The 22,053-nt window shown below is 55.0% G+C and overlaps 1 protein-coding gene across 1 annotated transcript; it reads right to left on the bottom strand.

Annotated features, from left to right (window-relative positions):
* Positions 1 to 414: 414 nt before the first annotated feature.
* On the bottom strand, positions 415 to 16,846 carry EPHB4 (EPH receptor B4). Its single transcript, XM_040262158.1, has 17 exons — positions 16,372 to 16,846; positions 13,771 to 13,841; positions 13,266 to 13,553; positions 12,143 to 12,539; positions 10,717 to 10,872; positions 10,200 to 10,532; positions 9,749 to 9,873; positions 8,891 to 9,056; positions 7,633 to 7,735; positions 7,350 to 7,414; positions 7,124 to 7,237; positions 6,760 to 7,007; positions 3,764 to 3,979; positions 3,321 to 3,470; positions 2,697 to 2,890; positions 2,333 to 2,488; positions 415 to 1,134 (listed from the first exon to the last, which is right to left on the bottom strand). Exons 1-17 carry the CDS (start codon positions 16,421 to 16,423, stop codon positions 1,005 to 1,007), a joined length of 2,964 nt encoding a protein of 987 aa, XP_040118092.1. The 5' UTR covers positions 16,424 to 16,846; the 3' UTR covers positions 415 to 1,004.
* Positions 16,847 to 22,053: the final 5,207 nt, after the last annotated feature.

Genomic DNA, 22,053 nt, shown 5'->3' with positions numbered 1-22,053 from the left:
CCCCCCTCTACAGAAGTCTATTCCATCACCCCCTCCCACTCCTAATCACCCCCAGAGTGAAGACACTTCCCATTTTCTTTTATTTATACAAAACAATCATTTTAAATATAATTTAAGAACCCCTCCAAGCACCGGTGTCTGTCTCTGTTTTCCAGCACTTCCCCCCGCCGACAACCCCCCGTGGACACAGCTTGGGGGTACTTGGGGGGCAGGGAAATGTCGGGGGGTTGTGGCGTGACCAAGGCACTGTTCTGGAAACAAGACACAACGGTGGGTCCCTGTTTCCACTTGGGCGGAAGAGGCAATAATGACACAGGTCCCCTCTAACACAAAAAGTTATGACAAGGACTGTAGAAGACAAAACAAAAACCAGGGGGAAGAAAAGGGAGGAAAAATAAGACCAAAAACAAAAAATTAAAACTCAAAAACCTTCAATATGAAGGCAGCAGATAGGGGAGGGGTATTTACAAGGGAAAACTGAGTTCGGCAGAGACAGCAGCAAGGTTGGGACATCCAAGTCCAGTGATTCCGTCACTGGGCCATGACGCCCCTTCTCGCCTCCCGAGCTCGCAGGCTAGTCCCCCCTTCTCTTTGGTCTGCGGGGCCGCGGCCCTTCAAGGTGAGGAGGGGCCCTAATTGGGGATCCAAGGGAGGCTGTGGAGATCGTGCCCAACTAGCCCTGGGATGCCGGCAGACTCCGGGGGCTCCTTTTCCTCCGGTCACACCCAAATCCTGAGGGAAGGGCTCCTGCACCCTCGGTTTGGGGTCCCCCCACTCCCCTGGGGGGAGCGTGATGATTCCACACTGCAGAATCCCCAAATCCTCTCTCTCCAAACTGCCAGCTCCCCGCCCCCATGGGTTCAAAGTGCAATCCAGTCAGTGGGGCGTGGGGATGGAAGCCTCTTGGGTCCCCCCCACCCAACTCTGCCCCAGGAAGAAAGGGATCCCCGGGCGCTGGAGTCCCTGCCGCTCCAGAGCTACGGAGCCAGGCGTGCAGATGCAGTTCAGTACTGGGGGGCCGGTGCTACCGACCCGCCTGAGGCTCCAGGCTTGGCCTGGGATTTCATGTGCTGGACACTGGCCAGGATTTTCTTCTGGTGTCCTGCCAGAGTGACTCCGATTCGGAGCAGGTCCCTGGGGAAGAATGAACAGCTAGGTGAGACCACTAAGCTCCCAGGTCATCTCTCCTTCAAAAACCGGTCCCCGCCTCAGGCGTGCCAGCCAATCAGAATGGCCAGCGGGGAAGCGGGTAGACGTCAACAGTTGTCAGGCAGTTTCCAGGGGTGGGGGCCAATTAGGCGCCCACCACAGTGCCCACCACAGTTCTGTGCAGCCGCAGTAGTGGGCAAGGCTAGGTACCGGCAGGGATAGAGAAACAAGGGGTGGGGGGCCGCGCCCTGGATGCTGAAACTAGAAGGAAAGGCAGAGAATTGGAAGAAGAGGAACAAAAGGGAGAGAAAAGCCCATAAAATGAAGTTGGCAAAAGAATGCTTCAGAGGACAAAGTCAGTCAGAAGGAAAAGTCTTCCGGACAAAGAAATCAAAAGGAAAAATCAGAAGGACAAAGATAGGGAGGAGGAGGAGGAGCTGGGTGGGAGGAGAAAGGAATGGGCGAGAGAGAGGACACAAACAGGCTGCTCCCAGCCCCCGTGAGAAGTGGAAGGCAAGAACCCATGTCAGTGAACCCGTGTCAAGGGAAGGCTCAAGCCAGTCAGGCAGGAGGGGCCCAGACCTGCTGGGACAAGACTGGCTTCCCAAGGAAAGGGCCTCTTGGATCCTCTGTGTCTGGATTTCTAGTCCTTCTGTTTCTGTGATTCCAACCCAGGGTGAGAGGAGTCCTTGGGAGAGGAATGGAAAGGTGGAAAGAAGGACCAGAGAGAGGCCAACTAGGGGAAAGCAGTATTTGGAAGGCACTGGAATTGTAAAACCATTTAACATGAAAGCTGGAAAGGATTTCCAAAACCCAGGCCAACCTTCTCCTTTTATGGGTGGGAAAACATCCAGAGTTGACACGTTGTTAATGTGAGAGCAGGGTCTGGAATGTAGATAGATGCACAAAGATAGATACAGATTTCGAGGCAGGAGCGAGATGGCCCAAGGCCGAGGTGGTGCAAGGGGGTGAGGCGGGCACAGCTGACCTGGAAGATTCCCGTGCTCTCAGCCCCTGCAGCTGTTACTGTTTTTGGGGGGAGAGGCTCTAGAATGGGCACCAGAAGTTGACCTCAAAGGCCCCTGCTGAAACTGAGCCTGACTCTGGTTACCCAGATTCCACCCCTCCTGGTTGCTTGGCCCTCACCACCGCCCCCCGGTCCCCAGCTCCCACCATGACTTACTCAGTGGAGATCTGGCTGACCAGCTCAAAGGAGCCAAACCCAGCAGCTGCAAAGCTTTCTTCGTATCTTCCCATCTTGATGGCTCGAAGCCACTCCCCCACGGAGCCAAAAGCTGAGTAGTGAGGCTGCCGCTGATCCAGAAGTGGGTGCGAGGCCCTGGTGGGCAAGGATGCGGAGGATACCCTGAGCACCAGTGTGTGTCAGGGTGAGGACGCAGACCCCAGGCCTGGAGAGGCGGAAGGGCACATCCCACATCCCACCGAAAGGACCAATACTTCTGGGGTGGTGGCGGGGAGGGGGGAAGAAGCAAGGTTCTCAGGGTGTCAGAGTGCAGGAGAGAGGGCCGGTTCTCTGGGGTCCTTACCCGCCATTCTCCCGGGCCACGATTTTGAGGCTGGCAGGGTTCCGGATCATCTTGTCGAGGGCGCTGACCACCTGGGGGAAACGGGGCCGCGCATTCCGGTCTTTCTGCCAACAGTCCAGCATGAGCTGATGCAGGGAGGTGGGGCAGTCTGGGGGCGGGGGCAACCGGTAGTCCTGTTCAATGGCGTTGATCACCTGGAATGATGGGTGGAAGCAGCACTGGGTGAGGGCGTCAAGGGGAAGAGGAAGCTGCCAAAGGACCCCCATGAAGTGGCGACTTAACAGACACCAGGATGGGTGCTGCAGGCCCCCAGAAGGGCTAATCTAGGGGTGGCCCTCCCAGCCAGGGCCCAGACTGGCTGTGGCTCAATGTCCCAGAAGCTCTTGAGCTATGATCCAGACATGTAACCTCCCAAGCCTGCCCTCCATCTCTGCCTCCGTCTGTGACCAGGAGAGCTGTTATCAAACTTGAGACACAGATCACCTCCTCACCATGCCACTCTCACCACCTCAAGGACCCAACAGTGATGAGCTCTCTAAGAAGGCATCCCCTGCCACCCCGCCGCCCCACATCCCAAGAGACAAGACATTTCAGGGCACGTTGGTGGGACCACGGGATACTTACATCCTGATTGCTCATATCCCAGTATGGCCGCTCCCCAAATGACATGACCTCCCACATGACAATCCCGTAGCTCCAGGCATCACTGGCAGAGGTGAACTTCCGGAAGGCAATGGCCTCGGGGGCTGTCCAGCGGATGGGAATCTTTCCTCCCTAAAGATGGAGGACAAGGTGAGCTGAGGGACTCCCAGGACTTGGGCATTCTGCGTCTCCCCCAGCTCAGGCCTCCTTCCTTTCAGCGCCCCAAATGGCCAGCTCCCCAACTCTGTTCTTTTCCCAGACTCTTGGCAGCCAGTTCCTTAAGCTGATCCCCCAGTCCCCACGTCCGCCACAATGTAGGTCTGCTCCTACATCCTGGCCTGGACCAGAGCTGTCAGTCCCTCCGTCTCCCGCCTTTCCAACCAGGCCCTAAGAACCCAGATCACGTGGTCATCCCCCAGCCTCACCAGAGAGCTCGTGTAGGTGGGGTCGGAGGAGTTCTCCTCCAGGAATCGGGAGAGGCCAAAGTCTGAGACCTTGCAGACGAGGTTGCTGTTGACCAGGATGTTGCGGGCGGCCAGGTCTCGGTGGACGTAGCTCATCTCGGCGAGGTAGCGCATGCCCGAGGCGATGCCCCGCAGCATGCCCACGAGCTGGATCACGGTGAACTGGCCGTCATTCAGCTGGAGATGGACACGGCGGGGGTCGCAGTTAGCACGCCCCTCTTTCCCTGACATTCTAAACCATGTCTACGGGACTTCCCCGGTGCTCCAGTGGCTGAGACTCTGCACTACCAATACAGAGGGCCTGGGTTTCAATTCCTGGTCGGGGAACTAAGATCCCATAAGCCACAGCTAGGGGTTCGCGTGCTGCAACTGAAGATTCTGAAAACTGCAACCAAGATCAAAGATCCTGTCTGCCACTACTAAGACCCAGCACAGCCAAGGAGCCAGGAACCTACTGCATAGCACAGGGGACTCTGCTCAATGTTCTGTGCCAGTCTGGATGGGAGGGCGGTTTGGGGGAGAATGGGTACGTGTATATGTATGGCTGAGTCCCTTCGCTGTTTACCTGAAACTATCACAACACTGTTAATCAGCTATACCCCAATACAAAATGTTTTGGTGTTAAAAAATAATAAAAATGAAAATTTAAAAAAGATTATACTTTCTTCCATTTAACCTAGTACAGTGCATTCCATCCAGGAAATACTAGACAAATGGTTTGGATCTAACACGTTCTTTTTATTTGACAGCAACGGAGCGATGACAGTTATGAGTGTGCTCTGAAGACACCTGTCTCCAGGTGGAGAGGTGTGCCTTGGCGCTGATCCAGCCACACTCTCGCTCAGCCCTCTTGGACCAACTGTATATAGGATTCAAGAGGATGGTGAGGAGTCGGGTGTGATCAGTAACCGCAGCACCAAAACCAAGGTCTAGAACCCGACCTTCACCTTCATAGAGTCCGCTCTCACCAGGTAAGCCCGCCAGTCACGGATGGTTAACTAAGCCCATCCTCTGGGTTCAGCTAGCATGCAGGGGATTCTTGGCAGCCCTGCAGGGCCAGCAACGCTGAGTCCAGAAACTGAATTCTGAACCCATCCTCCAAGCCTGCACCTGCTTCACACCTTGCATCTCAGTTGGTGGTCTTACTTCCAGGCACTCAGGTAGAGACCTCAGAGTCTCCACGATTCCTCTCTCTCCCTTGTTCACAGCCTACGATCCATCAACAAGTTCTGCTGGCTATGCCTCCAAAACACACCCCAAACCCAACTGCTTCTCCACACCCACTGTAGCCCCCATGGCCTGAGTGACTGCCAGTCTCCTCATCAGTAGGCTTCCTTGGCGGCTCAGCAGTAAAGAATCCGCCTGCAATGCAGGAGATCCAGGTTCGATCCCTGGATTGGGAAGATCCCCTGGAAAAGGGATAGGCAACCCACTCCAGTATTCATGCCTGGAAAATCCCATGGACAGAGGAGGCTGTCCTTCTCTGCCTCCTCATGCCAGAGGAAAATTCCATGGCAGGCTACAGTCCTTGGGGTTGCAAAGGGTCGTACACGACTGAGCGACTATCACTCCTGCTGATATCCTCCCCAAAGCTTCCTCTTTTGGACTTCTAACCACATCCCCAGTTCTAAGGCCACGAGACCCAGCCACCAACTACGAGGTGATCCACCATTGCTCCTCTGCTGACTTGGTTCAGCTTCACCAGCCTTTCTGCTTCTCGAACGCACCAGATCCCATATACTCTGGGGGGCTCTTCAGTCCCCAGTATGCTTCCCCCTGCCCCCATCTTCTCACGGCTGGCTTTCTCATCTACCCAGATGCCATCTCTTCTAAGACAGACCCCCTTCCCTCTCCTGCAACCAGACAATGGAACAAACTCCCGCATCCACAAGACGCTGCCCCAGCGTCCGCCGCAGCTTCCCTCATGATGGGAGCCGGGCAGCCTGTGTTTCCTAATGCAGTACCGTGGGAAGTACACCGCACCACCGGATGGAGGCTGGCCACAGATGTAGAATTCTGAACTTATCGCGATGTTAGATACAGCTTCCCTTATGGGAAACACAGAGAAACAAGCTAAATGACCCCACGAGGAAGAATCCAATCAATCTAGAAAAGACATTTGAATGGACAAGTGGCCCAGCCCTTCAGTGTATCAGAAGGACAAAGGACTGTCTTGGGATGTAAAAAGACTCAAAACAATAACCACCAGTGCAATGCTTGATCCTGAACTGGATGCTGGGACATGTTGGGGACAACTGGAGAAATATGAGCATCACACAGGCATTAGGTGATACCAGGGGGTTGTTGTCATTCTGTTAAACTCAACACTGTTTTGCTTTGTAGAAAAACATTTTGGGGACTTCTTTGGTGGTCCAGTGGTTAAGACTCTGCACTTCCCCTGCAGGGGGCACAGGTTTGATCCCTGGTCAGGGAAGTGCCACAGGCCACATGGTGCAGCCAAAAAAAAAAAAAGCTTTTTTTTTTTTTTTTTTAAAAAAAAGATGCCTAGTAAAGTTTAAAAAAAATAATAAAACTTCGTACAATTTTGTTCAAGTAGCAAAAATGAGCTCTTTCCTCTCATTTCTATGAGCCTGTTTAATTTTTGTCACATGTGAAATTTTGTTTACTTTCTATAAAAGCGTGTTTGTACTTGTTAACTTTCAGTCTCCCACATTATACCAGCAGCTCTCCGAGAGCAGAGATGTTCAGGGCTCAAACTCCCAAGGCCCCGGACAGTGGCGGGTGCCTAAGAAGATGCTCGGTAAATACTTGTCACAAGGATAGATGACAACCCCTCCAGATCCTGGGGTCAGCCGGCCCCACGGGGAGACCAGTCCCCGGACTCAATCTTCCCTGGTGGAGGATGAAGGGTGGAGGGGCAGCAACACGGGGCCCACTGTCTGTCCTGGGGTGCTGGGGGAGGGCAGGGTGGACTGGGGTGTTGTGGGGGGGCTCACCCGCAGGAAGGAGTCCAGGGCGCCGTTCTCCATGAACTCCGTGAGAATCATGACGGGCACACTGTTGGTGACCACACCCTCCAGGCGGATGATATTGGGGTGCTCGAACTGGCCCATGATGGAGGCCTCGCTCAGGAACTCCCGCCGCTGCCTCTCCGTGTAGCCGCCCTTCAGGGTCTTGATGGCTACGCAGCTCTCCTTCTTCCCAGGGGCCTTGAGGCGCCCCCGGCACACCTCGCCAAACTCGCCTTCAGGAAGGATGCTGCAGGTCAGCTCTCCTCTCCCGGGGGTTCTGGCTGGCCCTGCCGTCCACTCCACCACCAACTCCACCCTCCTCCCTGGGACCCAGGCATTTTCTGCTCACCTGCGCCAATCACCTCTTCAATCTTGACATAGGAGACATCGATCTCTTTTGCAAACTCCCTGACAGCCTCATTAGGGTCTTCGTAAGTGAAGGGGTCAATGTAGACTTTAGTACCTGGGGAATTGCACAGGGCCCGTTAGCTAAGAAGTGACTCCCATTGCACTCAGATGCCCTGGGCTCACAGCTCTCGCCCTAGCCCCGAGTCCTTCAGCAAGGGCCTACCCACCGTGCCCGATGAGATACTGGCTGTGTTTGTCCGAGTACTCAGCTTCTCTCCCGTTGCTCTGCTTCCTGGAGAGGATGGGACAGAAGAGTAAACTGAGTCACATGTCCCAGAGGGAACTGAGTTCCAGAGGGAATGGATGGCAAGAGAGAAGCAGGAGTCAGAGGATTCCAAGCGAAAGCAGGTATGTTCCCTGGACATCCAGGGAGCCTCGACCTGGAGCAAGAGGGCGGGTAGCCAGCTCCCGAGGGCTTCCTCGGGGTCTCCAGGTGCCCAGGACGCTCACCTGAGGCAGAGGACCGCGATGACGATGACCACGAAGACCAGCACCACGCCCACGACCGCCGTGCCCGCGATCAGGGCCAGCTGCTCCCTCCAGCTCTCATTCTCTGGAGGAGAAGAATGGAGATCAGGGAGGCCCTGAGAGCCCGTGCGCTCCCCTCGAGGCCCTCAGGGCCGGGAAGAAGTTGCCCTGCCTAAGTGGGTTTGATTCTGTTCTGTCATAAATACTGGTGACCACAAAAAACTCCACTTGAATAGGAAGTACCTAAGGCTGAAAATGAAAAGGTGGAAATAACCTAAATGTCCATTAACAGGGCTTCCCTGGTGGCGCAGAGGTTAAAGCGTCTGCCTGCAATGTGGGAGACCTGGGTTCGATTCCTGAGTTGGGAAGATCCCCTGGAGAAGGAAATGGCAACCTATTCCAGTATTCTTGCTTGGAGAATACCATGGACGGAGGAGCCTGGTGGGCTACAGTCCATGGGGTTGCAAAGAGTCGGACACGACTGAGCGACATGGATAAAGAAAAATGCGATAGCCACTCAACAGAGTATTTTTCGGCTACGAGGAGGAATGGAATCCTGATATATTCTACAATATGGCTGAACCTAGAAAACATTATGCCCCGTGAAAGAAGCAGCAGCTAGTCACAAGACTGTATCGTATGACAACATGTGTATGAAAGATTCAGAATGGGCAAATCTAGACACAAAAAAGTAGATGAGTGTTTGCTGGGGGCTGAGAGGTAATGGAAGGGGGTAATATGTGTCTTTCTGAGGTGCTGAAATGTTCTAAAATTAATTACAGGGATGGTTGCACAACTCTGTGAATATATTACAAGCCAATGAATTATACATTTTAAATGGGTGAATCATAAGGTAGATGAATCATATCCCAATAAAACTGTAAAAAAAATTAAAAGGTTTAGGACAAAAACCCTTGGGCCAGCATATAAAAACTATCAAAGTGTCACCTCATTTAATCCTTGGAGCCCTGGGAGAGAGGCCTCCTATTTCCAAGTGTTGGATGAGAGAGCTGGGGCTCAGGGGTCAAGTTTTTGCTAAAGGTCACATAGCTGGAAAGCCGCTGAGCGGGCCTTCACACCCAGCTGTTAGATTCGGTTTCTATGTCCCATCACCAGGCCAGAATGTCTCGCAGTGCAAAGAGAACCAGGAGGGACGTGACTTTGGGGGTCCTGAGAGCCAAGGCCTCCTTGCCTGGTGGGGCACAGCCAACCCCAGGCACACCCTGCCCCCCAGACTCACCGTCCAGCTGGGTCTGGCTGTGGTGCTCCTGGCCAAAGGGCCCGTACCCGGCCTCGGAGCGTGCCCGCACCTGGACCAGGTAGCTGGCTCCCCGCTTCAGTCCCCGCAGCTCTGCCCGGTTCTCCGATGTCTTTAGGAAGCGCACACTGCTGGGGCCCTCAGCGCCCTGTTCCGGAGGAGAGGTGGGCTGGCCATAAGCCAGGGCCCCCAGATTCCACGGCTCTTCCCACCTCCCCTGCCCTGGGCCTCCATCACTAGCATCTCCACCCTGCTGTGAGACAGGTGAGACCTTTGTGCTCAGTTATATATGCACTGGGGCTTCCCTTGTGGCACAGCTGGTAAAGAATCCGCCTGCAATGCCGGAGACCCGGGTTCAATCCCTGGGTTGGGAAGATCCCCTGGAGAAGGGAAAGGCTACCCATTCTGGCCTGGAGAATTCCATGGACTGTATAGTACATGGGGTCACAGAGTCTGACACAACTGAGCAACTTTCACTATGTATGCACTGAGCCGCCTATATTGCGTGAATGACATCGTGTAGTCTTGGTAGCCATTCTGTGGGGTAGGTTCCATTATCTAATGCATTTTTTTGGCGGGGGGCGGGGAGGGGTCTATCCTGCTTGGCATGCAGGATCTTAGTTCCTCGACCAGGGAATTGTGGAGTCTTAACCACTGGACCACCAGGAAATTCTTTTCCTAAGCATTTTACAAGGAAGACATGAAGCTCAGAGAGGCCGAGAGGTTGACACAAGATCATTCAGCTGGTATATGGCAGATGCCTGCAATTCAGGTGTCCCGGCCCCTGGAGCAGGTCCCACTGCTCACCACAACCCCCCCAGGGCGGGGCCTGGCTCTCACCTTCTCGTGGTACTTGACCTCATAGTCCAGCACTGCTCCGCTGGGTGCCCGGGGAATGGCCCATGCCAGGCTCAAGCTGCTGGGTGATGACCGAGTCACCCGGATGTCAGACACTGGGGGTGGCACTGTGGGAGACAGACGCTTTGGGGCCCTGGAGCGGGGCAGGTCCGGCCCTTAGCTTCCCCAGCTCTCCCTCTGCTGGCCACACTTGTCTGGGTTCTCCAGCTGTTTCGGGATTTCCTCCTGGCTCTCTCTGAACTCTGGAGCCCGCCTTTGCATCTATTTAACACTCTCTTTCTGCCTCCTGCCCCAGAGGCCTTGACTCAGTGTATTTCCTGGGAACTCCACTCCCCAGCTGCTGCCTTTTCCCTGCCTAAGGCCTTTAGACTGTCCACCCCCCTCGCTGGCCTCTCCCATCCAACCACAGGGTGCCCCCAGTCCCCAGTCTCACCCTCACGGTCGGTGGTGACATTCACAGCCTCAAACGGGACCGGCCCGCTGGCCAAGGAGGACACCCCATTCAAGGCGGTGACCTCGAAAGTATAGGTGACGTCAGGACGAAGCCCGCGAATCACCACCCAGGGCTCCACCAGGTCCCGGGGGCCGGGGTCGAAGGTCAGGTCTCCCCCGCAGGGCGTGCAGGACCCACCGGGGCGGCACTCCCGGCAGCGGAGCGCGTAGGTGAGGTCCTCCCGGCCACCTGATTCGAGGGGCGCGCTCCACTCCAAGCGCAGGGCGGAGCCGTTCAGGCGGGGAACCACGCTTCTCGGGGCGGACGGTGGGGCTGCGGGAGACCAGGGTGTCAGGCAGAGCCTGAGACAATGGCCGGGCATGGGCAGTGTGGACAGATGGGCAGCCACACTGATGTCTTGTGTTGGCCGCGCACCAGGCCAGGGTCAAGAGGAGGAAGGCATGGGAGGACGGGCGCTGGGGTGAGGGGTCCATCCTGGGGGTCGCTGGCCACTTACTGGTACAGGGCGCACTTCGGGGGTCTGTGCTGGCCCGGAAGTACCCGATGCGACACTGGCAGATGGACGAGCCAATGGTGTTAGAGTGGCTGTTGGCTGGGCACGGCTGGCAGGACCCCTCCCCGGACAGGGGCTTGAAGGTGCCCTGAGCACAGGCTGAGAGAGAGAAAGCGTCCATCAGAACTTGCATCAAAGACATTCAGCGGTGGGGTTGGGGGTGGAGATCGGCGGTGGGGTGGGGGGAATGACATTCAGCGGTTATTAAAGGTGCATGAGGGACTTCCCTGGTGGTCCTGTGATTAAGACTCTGAGCTCCCACTGCGGGGAGTGCAGGTTCGATCCCTGGTCAGGGAACGAGGGTCCCACATACCACACAGTGTGGCGAAAAAAATAAAATAAAATAAAGTTGCATGAGGTGCGAAGAGGGGAGCTTAGAAACTTGGCCTGTAAGAGGAGAAGACTTTCCTCCAGATCAAGGGTCTGAACCCTGGCGCGCACCCCTCACCACCCCATGGCAGCCTGGTGAAACTCAAGACCCTTGCTCAGAATAATGATTTTAAACGTACACCATAAAATACACAGATTACCAATAAAACCAAGGAAGTGAAAATACAACGATCAAAAACAGGTGGAAAAGGGCATGGCAACCAATTCTGGCCTGGAGAATTCCATGGATAGAAGAGCCTGGTGGGCTATAGTCCATGGGGTCGCAAAGAGTCATATACAGCTGAGTGACTAAGCACACACACATTAAGAATAAAGATACTTGAAAAAAAAAATACAGGAAGAAAAGTTTACAACATGTCAAAGGGTGTGTTTCTCTATTAATGAGATAGAGTGGCAGGACTGACAGCTAACGGAATTCTGAAGTCACAGAGAGGGAAAACATTTTGCCCTTCTTGCAAATCATCTCCATTGAGCTGTGAAAACCCCCAGCATTTGAACCGGGCCGAAATCTCAGGTCTTGCTCTGACCGCTGGGCTGTGACTGACACTCCGTAAAAGGAGTGACCAGTTTCAGGTAGAGATGAGCGAAAAGGAAAAGCCATCTTTTTTTTTTTATTCCATCAAAGTTCACAGATTCCCTCATCCTATCTACAAAACCCAGGTTAAGAAACTCTGATTGAGAACAAGGTGAGTGAGAATTCGGTTACAGTAAATTAGAGGAAACCATAATGAACAGGACTAGAGTTCACGAAGCCTCTGAGTCCAACAAGGTCCCCTAGTCCAAGAGAGCCTGTTAGGTCCAGAAAGCAATTGCGTGGAGTCAGAAGCAAGAGCATGGAAGTGATGGAGAGCTCAGAACGGTGCTGGGGGCCCGGAAAACACACCCTCCTGTAACTGAGTGCCCAGGAGAGCAAAGAACGTTCAAACTGGAAATCTTGAGAAGTGAGTCCCCGATCAGGGTACCGGCCCCATCCCCTCACCTCGGCACTTGGTGTTCCCCTCGGCGGCCTCGAACCCCGCATTGCAGCTGCAGCCCATGACCGGCTGCTCGGCCCACTGGCCATCTTCCCGGCAGTAGAGGCTGGGGCTGGGGCCGGGGGCGGGCATGGCGTCGGCCACGCAGCTGCCGGCCACGGGCACCACCAGCTCCCGAGGCACGGTCTCCGGGAAGTAGGTGAGGTTCACGGTCTGCTGGGCGCACTTCTTGTAGAAGAGGTGCAGGGAGAGCAGGGCCATGCAGGCGCCCTGGTCCTGGAAGGCCAGGTAGAAGCCGGCCTTGGTGAGCGGGCCCAGGCGCAGTGTCTTGACGTTCACCTTCCCCGTGGCCTCGGCCCCTGGGCGCTTCCGGGTGAGGTGCTCAGCAGCCACTGTGTCCACCTGCCAGGGCGGGAAGAGACTCACTGCCACAGTCTTCCACTCCCTGAGGACCCCGCGGGACCGTCTTTTGCCCAGGCTCATCCTGTCTGTGACCTGCTCAGGCCCTGTTCCAGGACCTTCTCTCTACCTTTCCCAGTGTGCACTTTCTTGCAGGCCCCAACATTGTCCATTAACATTAGCTAAGCTCCTATGAAGAGTCCAGCCTCCCCTTGCTGTGCACTCACTCACCCTACAGACACTTATCAACATCTGTTCTAGGCCAGGCCCTGGACTCTGTGCCGAGGAAACAGAAAGGAAGGAAATGATGAAAAGTTAATGATAAGTTAAAAGTGTAATGACTGCGACGGCAGGCGGGACCCCAGAGCTGGAATCATAAGACAAGTAGGAGCTGGGTGGGAGGGGCAGAGAGAAGGTACTCCAGGGTTGAGGCATCAGCTGGTGCAAAGGCTGTGAAGGGGCGAGGTGGGAATTCCTTGGTGACCGACCCACTGGTTAGCACTTCACACTTTCACTAACAAGGGCATGCATTCAGTCCCTGGCAGGGGAACTAAGATCCTGCAAGATGTGCCGGCCCAGCCAAAAAAGAGGTAGCGGGGCGAAGTGTACTTGCCCGGTGGAGTAGACTGGCCATTCCACCTAGCAGACCACCCGCTTCCCTCCTCAAGCTAGGGGCCTCCTGCTTTCCTCCCCCAGGCCAGCCCCCCTGACCCCGGGGCGCCTGGGTACCTTGATGTAGGGGTTCTCCATCCAGGCTGGCGTGTGGGCCGTGGCCGTGTCTGCGTCGCTCTCGAAGTAGAAGACGGTGAAGGTCTCCTTGCAGGAGCGGCCAGCCCTCGGCAGGGAGAGGCACTCCAGCATGGTGAAGCGCAGCGTGGCATACACGTGGACAGCCCCGCGGCGGGGGACCCAGCCGGTGCGCAGCCAGTGGGCCAGGCCTGGTGCCCGGTGCAAGTCACACACCTCGTAGGTCCGGACGCTGTGCTGCTCTTCATCCAGGCCGCTCAGCTCCTCCCACTGTGGGGAGAAGGGGGCTGCTGAGCCGGTGGGCGAGGGTTAGTTCCAGGGTCTTTGCAGTGAAGCCAGGAGGGAGGCTGGGGGACCCCTGGGGGGCGAGGGCTCAGTCGACACCTGCCCTGGCTGCTGAGATGTGGGGGTGGGCATATGGCGCGGGAAGCAGCTGCACAGTGGCCCCCCACCCCCATCGGTTTTCCTCCTGAGCCCCAGCTCTTACCTGCCCTTCCACCTGAGGGAACGTCACCCACTTCAGATCGGCAGTTTCCAATTTCGTGTTCAGTAGGGTCTCTGAAACAGACACACATACAGAGTCAGTCAGAGCTTGGGAGAGACACAGGAAGACCTGGGAGCTGAGACAGACAAGCCGAGGAGGGGAGCCTGCCCTGCCCTCTGCCCACCACCCCCACCCGTCCCCAGGTTTCAAGCCTCTTTTCTGAGTGCCAGCCCCGCCCCTAACAGCTGGCAGGCAGGGAGCTGAACCCCAGGACTCCCAGGGCCAGGCCTCTGTGAACTGCTGTGCCCCAGAGAAGGGAAGGCACAGCTGCTGAAAGGGGAAAAAAGGGCAAACAGTTCAGAAAGGGCCAAACTGACCCTGACTTGACGTCGTGGGGTAGGGGGACACCCCTCCCACCAGGGTCTCCCTCCGCCTCTGCAGTCCCTCCCCCGAATGCAAAGATGCCGCCTCTGATCCTTCAGACCAAACACTCCAGCCCTGACCCCCATCCCCTCCCCACTGCCTATCTGTCCTCAGAGGAGGCCGTCAGGGAGGCCAGGACACTGGGGTTCCCTGCCCTTGGCCTCCGTCTGGGGAGGCCTCACGTCTGGATTTGCTTACGGGCAAGCAGAGGGGAGGGGATTTTAGGGGTGTGGGTGGGGGGGTGAGCACACCTGGCTTGGCTCTGGCCTGGGGGAGGGGTGTCGGGGGAGGGGAGGGGTGGGGCTCTGGCGGAAGAGGGGGATTAGGAGAACTGCACGGGAGGACGGGAGAGAGAGGGGAGGAGAATCCCCTGGGAGACCTGGGGAGGGGATGCTACAGGTCTGGCCGGGAGGAGCCTGCAGCACACCTGGGCCCAGGTCCCCCCTCCCCAGACTGTAGGAGAGACAGGAGAGCAGGTGGGGGGGGCGGCCGCCTCCCAGAGACCAGGTGATGTCCACTGAGGGCCAGGAGTCAGGTGGAGGCCCGAGGAGAGGCCCGGGCCCCCATGGGTGGCAGGAGACAGCCCGGCATGCTGGGGACAGGATGCCCGGGTTCTGGGAAGCGGGTGGATAGAGGCAGCCGTCTCCACCCTCCATTGTTCCAGACTGGAGAGTGTTTTCCTGTCTCCAATTTACACACTGTCTGTTTCAGGCCGTCCTGGGCGCTCCAAGCGGCTCCCGTTTCTCTCATCCTATCGCGGTCCTGCCTGCCTCCCTCTCTTGCAGCCATCACTTCTCTTGCCTCTCACCTCTCCCCCGCTCTCCGGCCACCTCCATCTCTCTGACTGTCACTCTCCTTTCTGTCTCCCATCTTTCACCTTCACTGGGGCACAGGGCCTTGGATAAAAGACTGAACGCCTGTCTCAGTCTGCTCACCTGTAAAATGGGGGGTAACAATACTTCCCACCACAGGGTTGTTGGGACCATGAAAACTGAAAGCACGTAGCACCGGGCCTTGGGCTCGGCAAGCACTTAGGTAACAGGAATTCGAAGTTACTCCGTGTTCCCCTTGGCATCTTTCTTTCTCTCTCACCACACGTCATCCTGGCAGGTTTTCTCCCTATTTCGCCTTCCCCCTCTCTGGTTCTTTCTCAGACTTCCTGAGCCCAGCAAGTCTCCCTTCTCCCCCACACCCTGCCTTTGATCCCCAGTCCAGAGCAGCATTGCCCAGCCTGGAGGAGATGCGTTTCCAGCTGCCTTTGATTCCTTCTTCTCAGCAGCCCCCCATGGCCCACTCCCCAGAGACCCCTTTGATTGCAGGCAGTGAAGGAGAGGAAGGAGGCAACTCATTGAAAGGAGATTAGGGCCGTGGGAGGAGGGTTTATAGGGCGCTAGGCTCCCTGCTAGAGGTTGAGGGGAGGGCAGAGGCTCACGGATAAAGGAACATTTGCAGCCGTGCAGAAAAAGTAGAAATTTAAGAGAGCCTATGAGACAGAAGTCAGGCTGAGTTCAGGGGACAAGAGGCAGGCTAGGGTTAGAGAAAAGGACTCTGGTGGGACTGGGGCAAGGGCTGGGGTCTACACTGCATTTAAAGGGCTGGGGTGCAGCCTGAGGAAGCCAGGGCAGGAGCCTCCCTGCTCCAGGGGCCGCGGATTGGGGAAGAGATTGGGAGGTTTGGAGACTTGAGTGCAGAACGCGGCCATCCCCGACTGCGGTGGGGGAAATTGTAGGATCAAGGTGCGAACGCTCTGGAATGGGGGGCGGGCGGAGTTTTATGGCCTAGCACAAAGTTCTGCCTGTCCTCTTGTTCCTTCAGAAATGTTTCCTCCTGTTTGGCGGAGGTGGAAAGAGGGACAGAAACTCTGGAGAGAGTTCTGCAGGTTGGAGTCGGGAGAAACGAAAGGCTGCCAAGGGCGTCTGGAGAAGTGAGTTTAAGAGTTCGGGGAGCCGGGACCGGGGCACGTCCCGGGACGGAGCTCGACTCCAAGTCTTTCCCAAACAAAAGAAAACTCCACTCCCCGCTGAGCCGCCTCCTCCCCGCCCCCCTCCCGCGCTAGCACTATTGGTCCGGAGCGTTCGGAGCTGGGGTGCCGGGCTAGGGGGAGAGAGAGGTCGGCCCTTCCACTCCCAGGCCCCTCTTCGGGGGCCCCAGAAGGGCCGGGGTGCCCCCAAGAGAACTCACCTTCTAGGGCGGCTGCAAGCGAAGCCCAGCAGAGCAGAGCCCGGAGCTTCATGGCGCCGCCTCACTCTGGTTGGATCCGATCCGAGTTTGGGGGGCGCTAGCCCCCCCAGGTCTGGACCCCCGCCGGAGCGGGTGGACGCCGACTCCCCGCGCGGGACTCGCTCGGGGCCCTCAGCGCGGGCCCATGCGGGCGCGCTGGGCACCGGGTGGCGGCGCCCAGGTGTGGCCCCGCGTCCCCGCCGCGCGCGCAGACGAGAAGGCGGGGGGCGTCCTGGCAGCGGCCGCCGGGGCGGGCGCAGAGCTAGACGTGGCTGGAGTCGGGGTCCCTCCGGGGACTCGGGGTCCCGCCCCGGCCGCTCGCGGTCTCCCCCCCTCCCTGGAGTGGCGCTGCTCGTGCCGCCGGGCCGAGTGCGCTCCGCGCCGGCGGGGAGGGTGAGAGCCGAGCGGGGAGCGAAGCGGGAGGGAGGGAGACTGCGGCGCGGGCCAGGCGGGCTGGGGTTGGGCCGGGCTGGGGACTGGGCCGGGCGGCGCCTGGCCGGGAGGGAGGGGCGGGCGGGGGGCGGGGGGAGCTCCCTCACCCCCAGTCGTGGCTTGGCGAGGGGGCCGGGGCGCGCTGATTGGAGCGCGCGCTGCTGAATAATTCATGAGGGAAGCGGAGCGCGGCGCAGAGCGGAGGAGGTTGGGAAGTTGGGAGAAAGTTTGGAGAAGGGGGAGGGGCGGCGGGCGCCGAGCGGGGGACCGCCCGGACCTGCACTGAAGCCGTGCGCCCAGACCCGGACCGCGCGTGTCGGGGCCGGGGCCCAGGGATGCCCGCCCCCGCACCCCACCGCCACCGCCCCCGTCCCGGGCAGGCCTGAGCCTAGCAGACACCAGGGAGCAGAGAAACGCACCCAGCAGCTTGGAGGGCCGCACACTCGAAGCCCTGTCGGATGCTTCCTGCGGACTTCGAATTCTTCTGGATTCGCCCACCACCCCCTAGTTGGCGCAGGGGACCGTGTTTGGAAGGAAACTTTTGAGGACGGAGGGGTGACCTAGCGGGCCCCGAGGCAGCGATCTCAGCTTAGATAACCGTGGAGCGAACGTTCATACAGTCATTCAACAAACATTAAGTATTGGGGACCTACTATGCGCACAACCGATCGCTGAAAACGTGCGGAGGAACGAGTCATCTGGGTTGAGATGGGGAGCAAGCAAGGGTAAATAAAAGGTACTTGGATCCGAGAGAGGGAGGGCCAGATTTCTAAATCATGGTCCTCACTCAATCACCGTCGCGTTTAGGAGGGCTCCCGCGCCGCCCTCGGCCTTGACCCCTGGGACTCGGGCCGGGTCTGATGCTGTCTTTCCTGAAGCTGTTTCCTGTCTGGCTCCTGAGGGCCCTCGGCATGTCTGGGAGGGCCGTTCCTCTCGTGGCCGTTCCCCCTCCATCTCATCAATTAGAGGGGGGCCCCAGAAAAGCAGCTCCTCCCCATCCCACCCCACCCCCGCCCCGTTCTGTCTGGGCACCCGTGGGGTGGGTCTTAGGGAGACCAAGACAGTATTGCAGAAGTCGGCCAGTGGAAGAGCTGGAAGGAAAGAGCTTAGACTCAGAAGGCAGTTAAGGGGGACTGTCTTGAAGAGCTCAGGAGCCAAGAAAGAGGGAGAGAGGAGTCCTAGATGTTTGGGGGGCTGCCAAGCCCCTCTAACCCGCAGCGAGGACAGCCAGGCCTGTAGTGACCTCTTGTCCCAGCGCACTTATCTTTCTGCTGCAAGTGGTGCTCCCCACACCCCTGCCCTTCCTCGTGGCCCTGCCTGGGTCCTGCTCCGGGGTGGGGGGTCACGGAGGGCAGGAAACAGCCGGCTTGGCTGGAGCCAGGCAGACCAGGTCAGAGCTAGGAATTCCCTCCTCCCTCCGCGATCCAAGCCGCATCTCCCTTCTTACGCGGCCTCTCCTCCAGACACCTTCTGACTGCTCAGTCTGCACTGATTCCCAGCTTCTAAAAGTTCTGTTCGTGTCTCCTCCTGGGCCCTGCCTTCAGTCCCCCTCAGGCTCTTGGTTGCATAACTCCTCTCCTTTGATGGGGGAGGCAGTTCATCATCATGGTGGGGGTGGGTGAGGGCGCTGCATGGCTTGAGTGGAAAGGAAACCCAGATGCCCCGAGAAATGAGGCTGGATGGAGTGATGGGCTGATGAGTCAGAGGGGTGAAGAGATGCAACAGCCCATCACAGATTCAAACCCTGTATTTCTGACCCCTGAGCACCAGGACTCCCTCAGCGAGAGGGAGCAGAGCGCCACAGGGGAGAAAATACACAGTCGATCCCTTATCGCGGGTCCTCAGCCCTCATCGCACAGTGTGTGATCCAGTTCCTAATAGCTGTTGTTAAGTCGCTGTGTTGTATCCAATTCTTTTGTGACCCCATGGACTGTAGTCCTCTGTCCATGGGATTCTCTAGGCAAAAATACTGGAGTGGGTTGCCATTTCCTTCTCCAGGGATCTTTCTGACCCAGAGATAGAAAGAAACCAAGTCTCCTGCATTGGCAGGGGGATTCTTTACCACTCAGTCACCTAGTGTTTACCAATCAAAGAGTGAATAAAACGAAACCTTTATTGAACATCTACTATGTGCCAAGTGATCACTTTGCTACTTTGCAAGATTTGTTTGTAAAACAGGGCTCTTGACCTCAAAGATCTATGCTCTGGTGGAAATCCCATTATTTCCCTCATCCATGGAGATGATACACTCAAATGTTAAAAAACCATGCTCGGTCTCTTCTGTGGGTGTGAGATCATTTCCTCCAGCTTCCAACCACCCAGAACCACTTTGGAGGTAAGCTAATTCAGTATCCACCGAGTTAAATTACACAGGTGAGCATCCGTGGCCCTACCTGATTTGACGCTGGCTCCACAGACCTCAAGTCTTGAGCCCACCTTTCTTCATTATTAGGGCACTTAGAGTACTTCACTGTTTTCCCACCCCAGATATTAGGCTGTTAGGCTACTGCCCCTGTTCCTTGTCCATGATCAATATACTGCCAGTGGCAGTACCTTTGTGGGGCACCCCCCACCCTCAACAGCTGGTAGGGTTTTCTATTTGCTAGCCCCATGGTTACAGTTGTTTGGAGTGGACTTGGAGTTAGGATTTTTTTTTTTTCTTTTCATTATGTATTAAACAAACAACAAAGAAGCCATCCCTTTCAACATCAGTTGTAGAAATTGTTTCTCCTTTTCCCATATCCCAGCCCCTCCTTGTAAGGTCCACCTGACTGTCAAAGTCTAGAGTTAAGTTCATCTGGGAGCTCAGAAATTTTTAAGTTTAGGCATCTCTCACCTTCCAGGCTCCTCCTACCACCCTAGTTAATGAGTACCATCCATTTAAACAGTTTTCAAGGTTAGTCACAGCAGGAGAACATTTGAAATGGCCCCAAATCTCACACCTCTTACACAAAAGGAATTTGATAGAGATTTTGATGGTAACAATAATAAGTTGTAAAGCTCAATGAGAGTTTTATAAATTCTCAATAATGAAAGAAAAAATTCAATCAGCCATACTAGAGAAAGAGAGAGAGAATAGAAAATAGTAGAAAATCATAACATGACAAGATGGTCAGAGTTCACATCTAACAGACAGGACATGGTAGAATTATAGTGATGTGTTGGCAGTTATTAACTACAAATATTGTATTGTTTTTCTAGATTTTGTGATATTTATGGTGTCTGTCATCTTAACATTATAGCCGGTTGTGATTGCTCAATCTAAGTAAACTTTAACTTACACCTAATTTAATATTCATGGTTTTATTTTTGTTTTCTTAAAGCGGGTTCCCCCAAATTGTAAAAAACATCAGGGCCCACAAAATCTGAATCCACTCCTTACATGACCACCACAAACCTTCCTGAACTCATCATATACAAAGTTGTAATAGACACGTGCTTTTATTAATATAATTTATTAGTGACTGTGTATTTGCTTGTATGTGGCTCTAAGCTTCGTAAAAGGTTACATGTTGTGTTCACTCGAAGTCCCATGCAAGCCTCTCTCATAGTAGATGCTAATAAATATTTGTTGACTATTTATCTTCTTGTCTTTTTTTTGTTTGTTTCCCTGGGTCTTCCTTGCCGTGAGTGGACTTTCTCTAGTTGCACCGCACAGCATCTAGAAAATGTGGGCTTAGGAGTTGCAGTGGGGGCTTAGTTGCCCCGTGGCATGGCATGTAGGAGCCTAGTTCCCTGAACTGGGATCAAACTTGCATTGGAAGGTGGATTCCTAACCACTAGACCACCAGGGAAGACCCTGATCTTTAATTTACCCAATGCTTATTTTTAGAACAATTACTATGAAACAGTAAGAAGAGGTGGCAAGAATACACAGAAGAACTGTACAAAAAAGATCTTCATGACCCAGATAATTATGATGGTGTGATCACTAATCTAGAGCCAGACATCCTGGAATGAGAAGTCAAGTGGGCCTTAGGAAGCATCACTACGAACAAAGCTAGTAGAGGTGATGGAATTCCAGTTGAGCTATTTCAACTCCTGAAAGATGATGCTGTGAAAGTGCTGCACTCAATATGCCAGCAAATTTGGAAAACTCAGCAGTGGCCACAGGACTGGAAAAGGTCAGTTTTCATTCCAGTCCCAAAGAAAGGAAATGCCAAAGAATGCTCAAACTACCGCACAATTGCACTCATCTCACATGCTAGTAAAGTAATGCTCAAAATTCTCCAAGCCAGGCTTCAGCAATACGTGAACCGTGAAATTCCTGATGTTCAAGCTGGTTTTAGAAAAGGCAGAGGAACCAGAGATCAAATTGCCAACAGGCACTGGATCATGGAAAAAGCAAGAGAGTTCCAGAAAAACATCTATTTCTGCTTTATTGACTATGCCAAAGCCTTTGACTGTGTGGATCACAATAAACTGTGGAAAATTCTGAAAGAGATGGGAATACCAGATCATCTGACCTGCCTCTTGAGAAATCTGTATGCAGGTCAGGAAGCAACAGTTAGAACTGGACACGGAACAACAGACTGGTTCCAAATAGGAAAAGGAGTACGTCAAGGCTGTATATTGTCACCCTGCTTATTTAACTTCTATGCAGAGTACATCATGAGAAATGCTGGACTGGAAGAAACACAAACTGGAATCAAGATTGCCGGGAGAAATATCAATAACCTCAGATATGCAGATTACACCATCCTTATGGCAGAAAGTGAAGAGGAACTAAAAAGCCTCTTGATGAAAGGGAAAGAGGAGAGTGAAAAAGTTGGCTTAAAGCTCAACATTCAGAAAACGAAGATCATGGCATCTGGTCCCATCACTTCATGGGAAATAGATGGGGAAACAGTGGAAACAGTGTCAGACGTTATTTTGGGGGGCTCCAAAATCACTGCAGATGGTGATTGCCGCCATGAAATTTAAAGATGCTTACTCCTTAGAAGAAAAGTAATGACCAACCTAGATAGTATATTCAAAAGCAGAGACATTACTTTGCCGACTAAAGTCCATCTAGTCAAGGCTATGGTTTTTCCTGTGGTCATGTATGGATGTGAGAGTTGGACTGTGAAGAAGGCAGAGTGCCGAAGAATTGATGCTTTTGAACTGTGGTGTTGGAGAAGACTCTTGAGAGTCCCTTGGACTGCAAGGAGATCCAACCAGTCCATTCTGAAGGAGATCAGCCCTGGGATTTCTTTGGAAGGAATGATGCTA

The sequence above is a fragment of the Oryx dammah genome, unplaced genomic scaffold, assembly GCF_014754425.2.
Source record: "Oryx dammah isolate SB20612 unplaced genomic scaffold, SCBI_Odam_1.1 HiC_scaffold_2, whole genome shotgun sequence".
In the NCBI taxonomy this organism is placed as follows: domain Eukaryota; kingdom Metazoa; phylum Chordata; class Mammalia; order Artiodactyla; family Bovidae; genus Oryx; species Oryx dammah.
Note: the sequence above shows the minus strand (reverse complement) of the source record. Positions and strands in the feature narration are given on the sequence as shown.

What these genes read in the sequence shown, in the direction of transcription:
- EPHB4 (XM_040262158.1), bottom strand. Translation starts at nt 16,423, where the DNA reads ATGAAGCTCCGGGCTCTGCTCTGCTGGGCTTCGCTTGCAGCCGCCCTA. An exon ending in GGGGAACACCAAGTGCCGAG is followed by an intron (nt 10,873 to 12,142) that starts GTGAGGGGATGG and finishes TCTCTCTCTCAG; the next exon opens with CCTGTGCTCAGGGCACCTTC. An exon ending in GTGGCCCGGGAGAATGGCGG is followed by an intron (nt 2,489 to 2,696) that starts GTAAGGACCCCA and finishes CTTGCCCACCAG; the next exon opens with GGCCTCGCACCCACTTCTGG.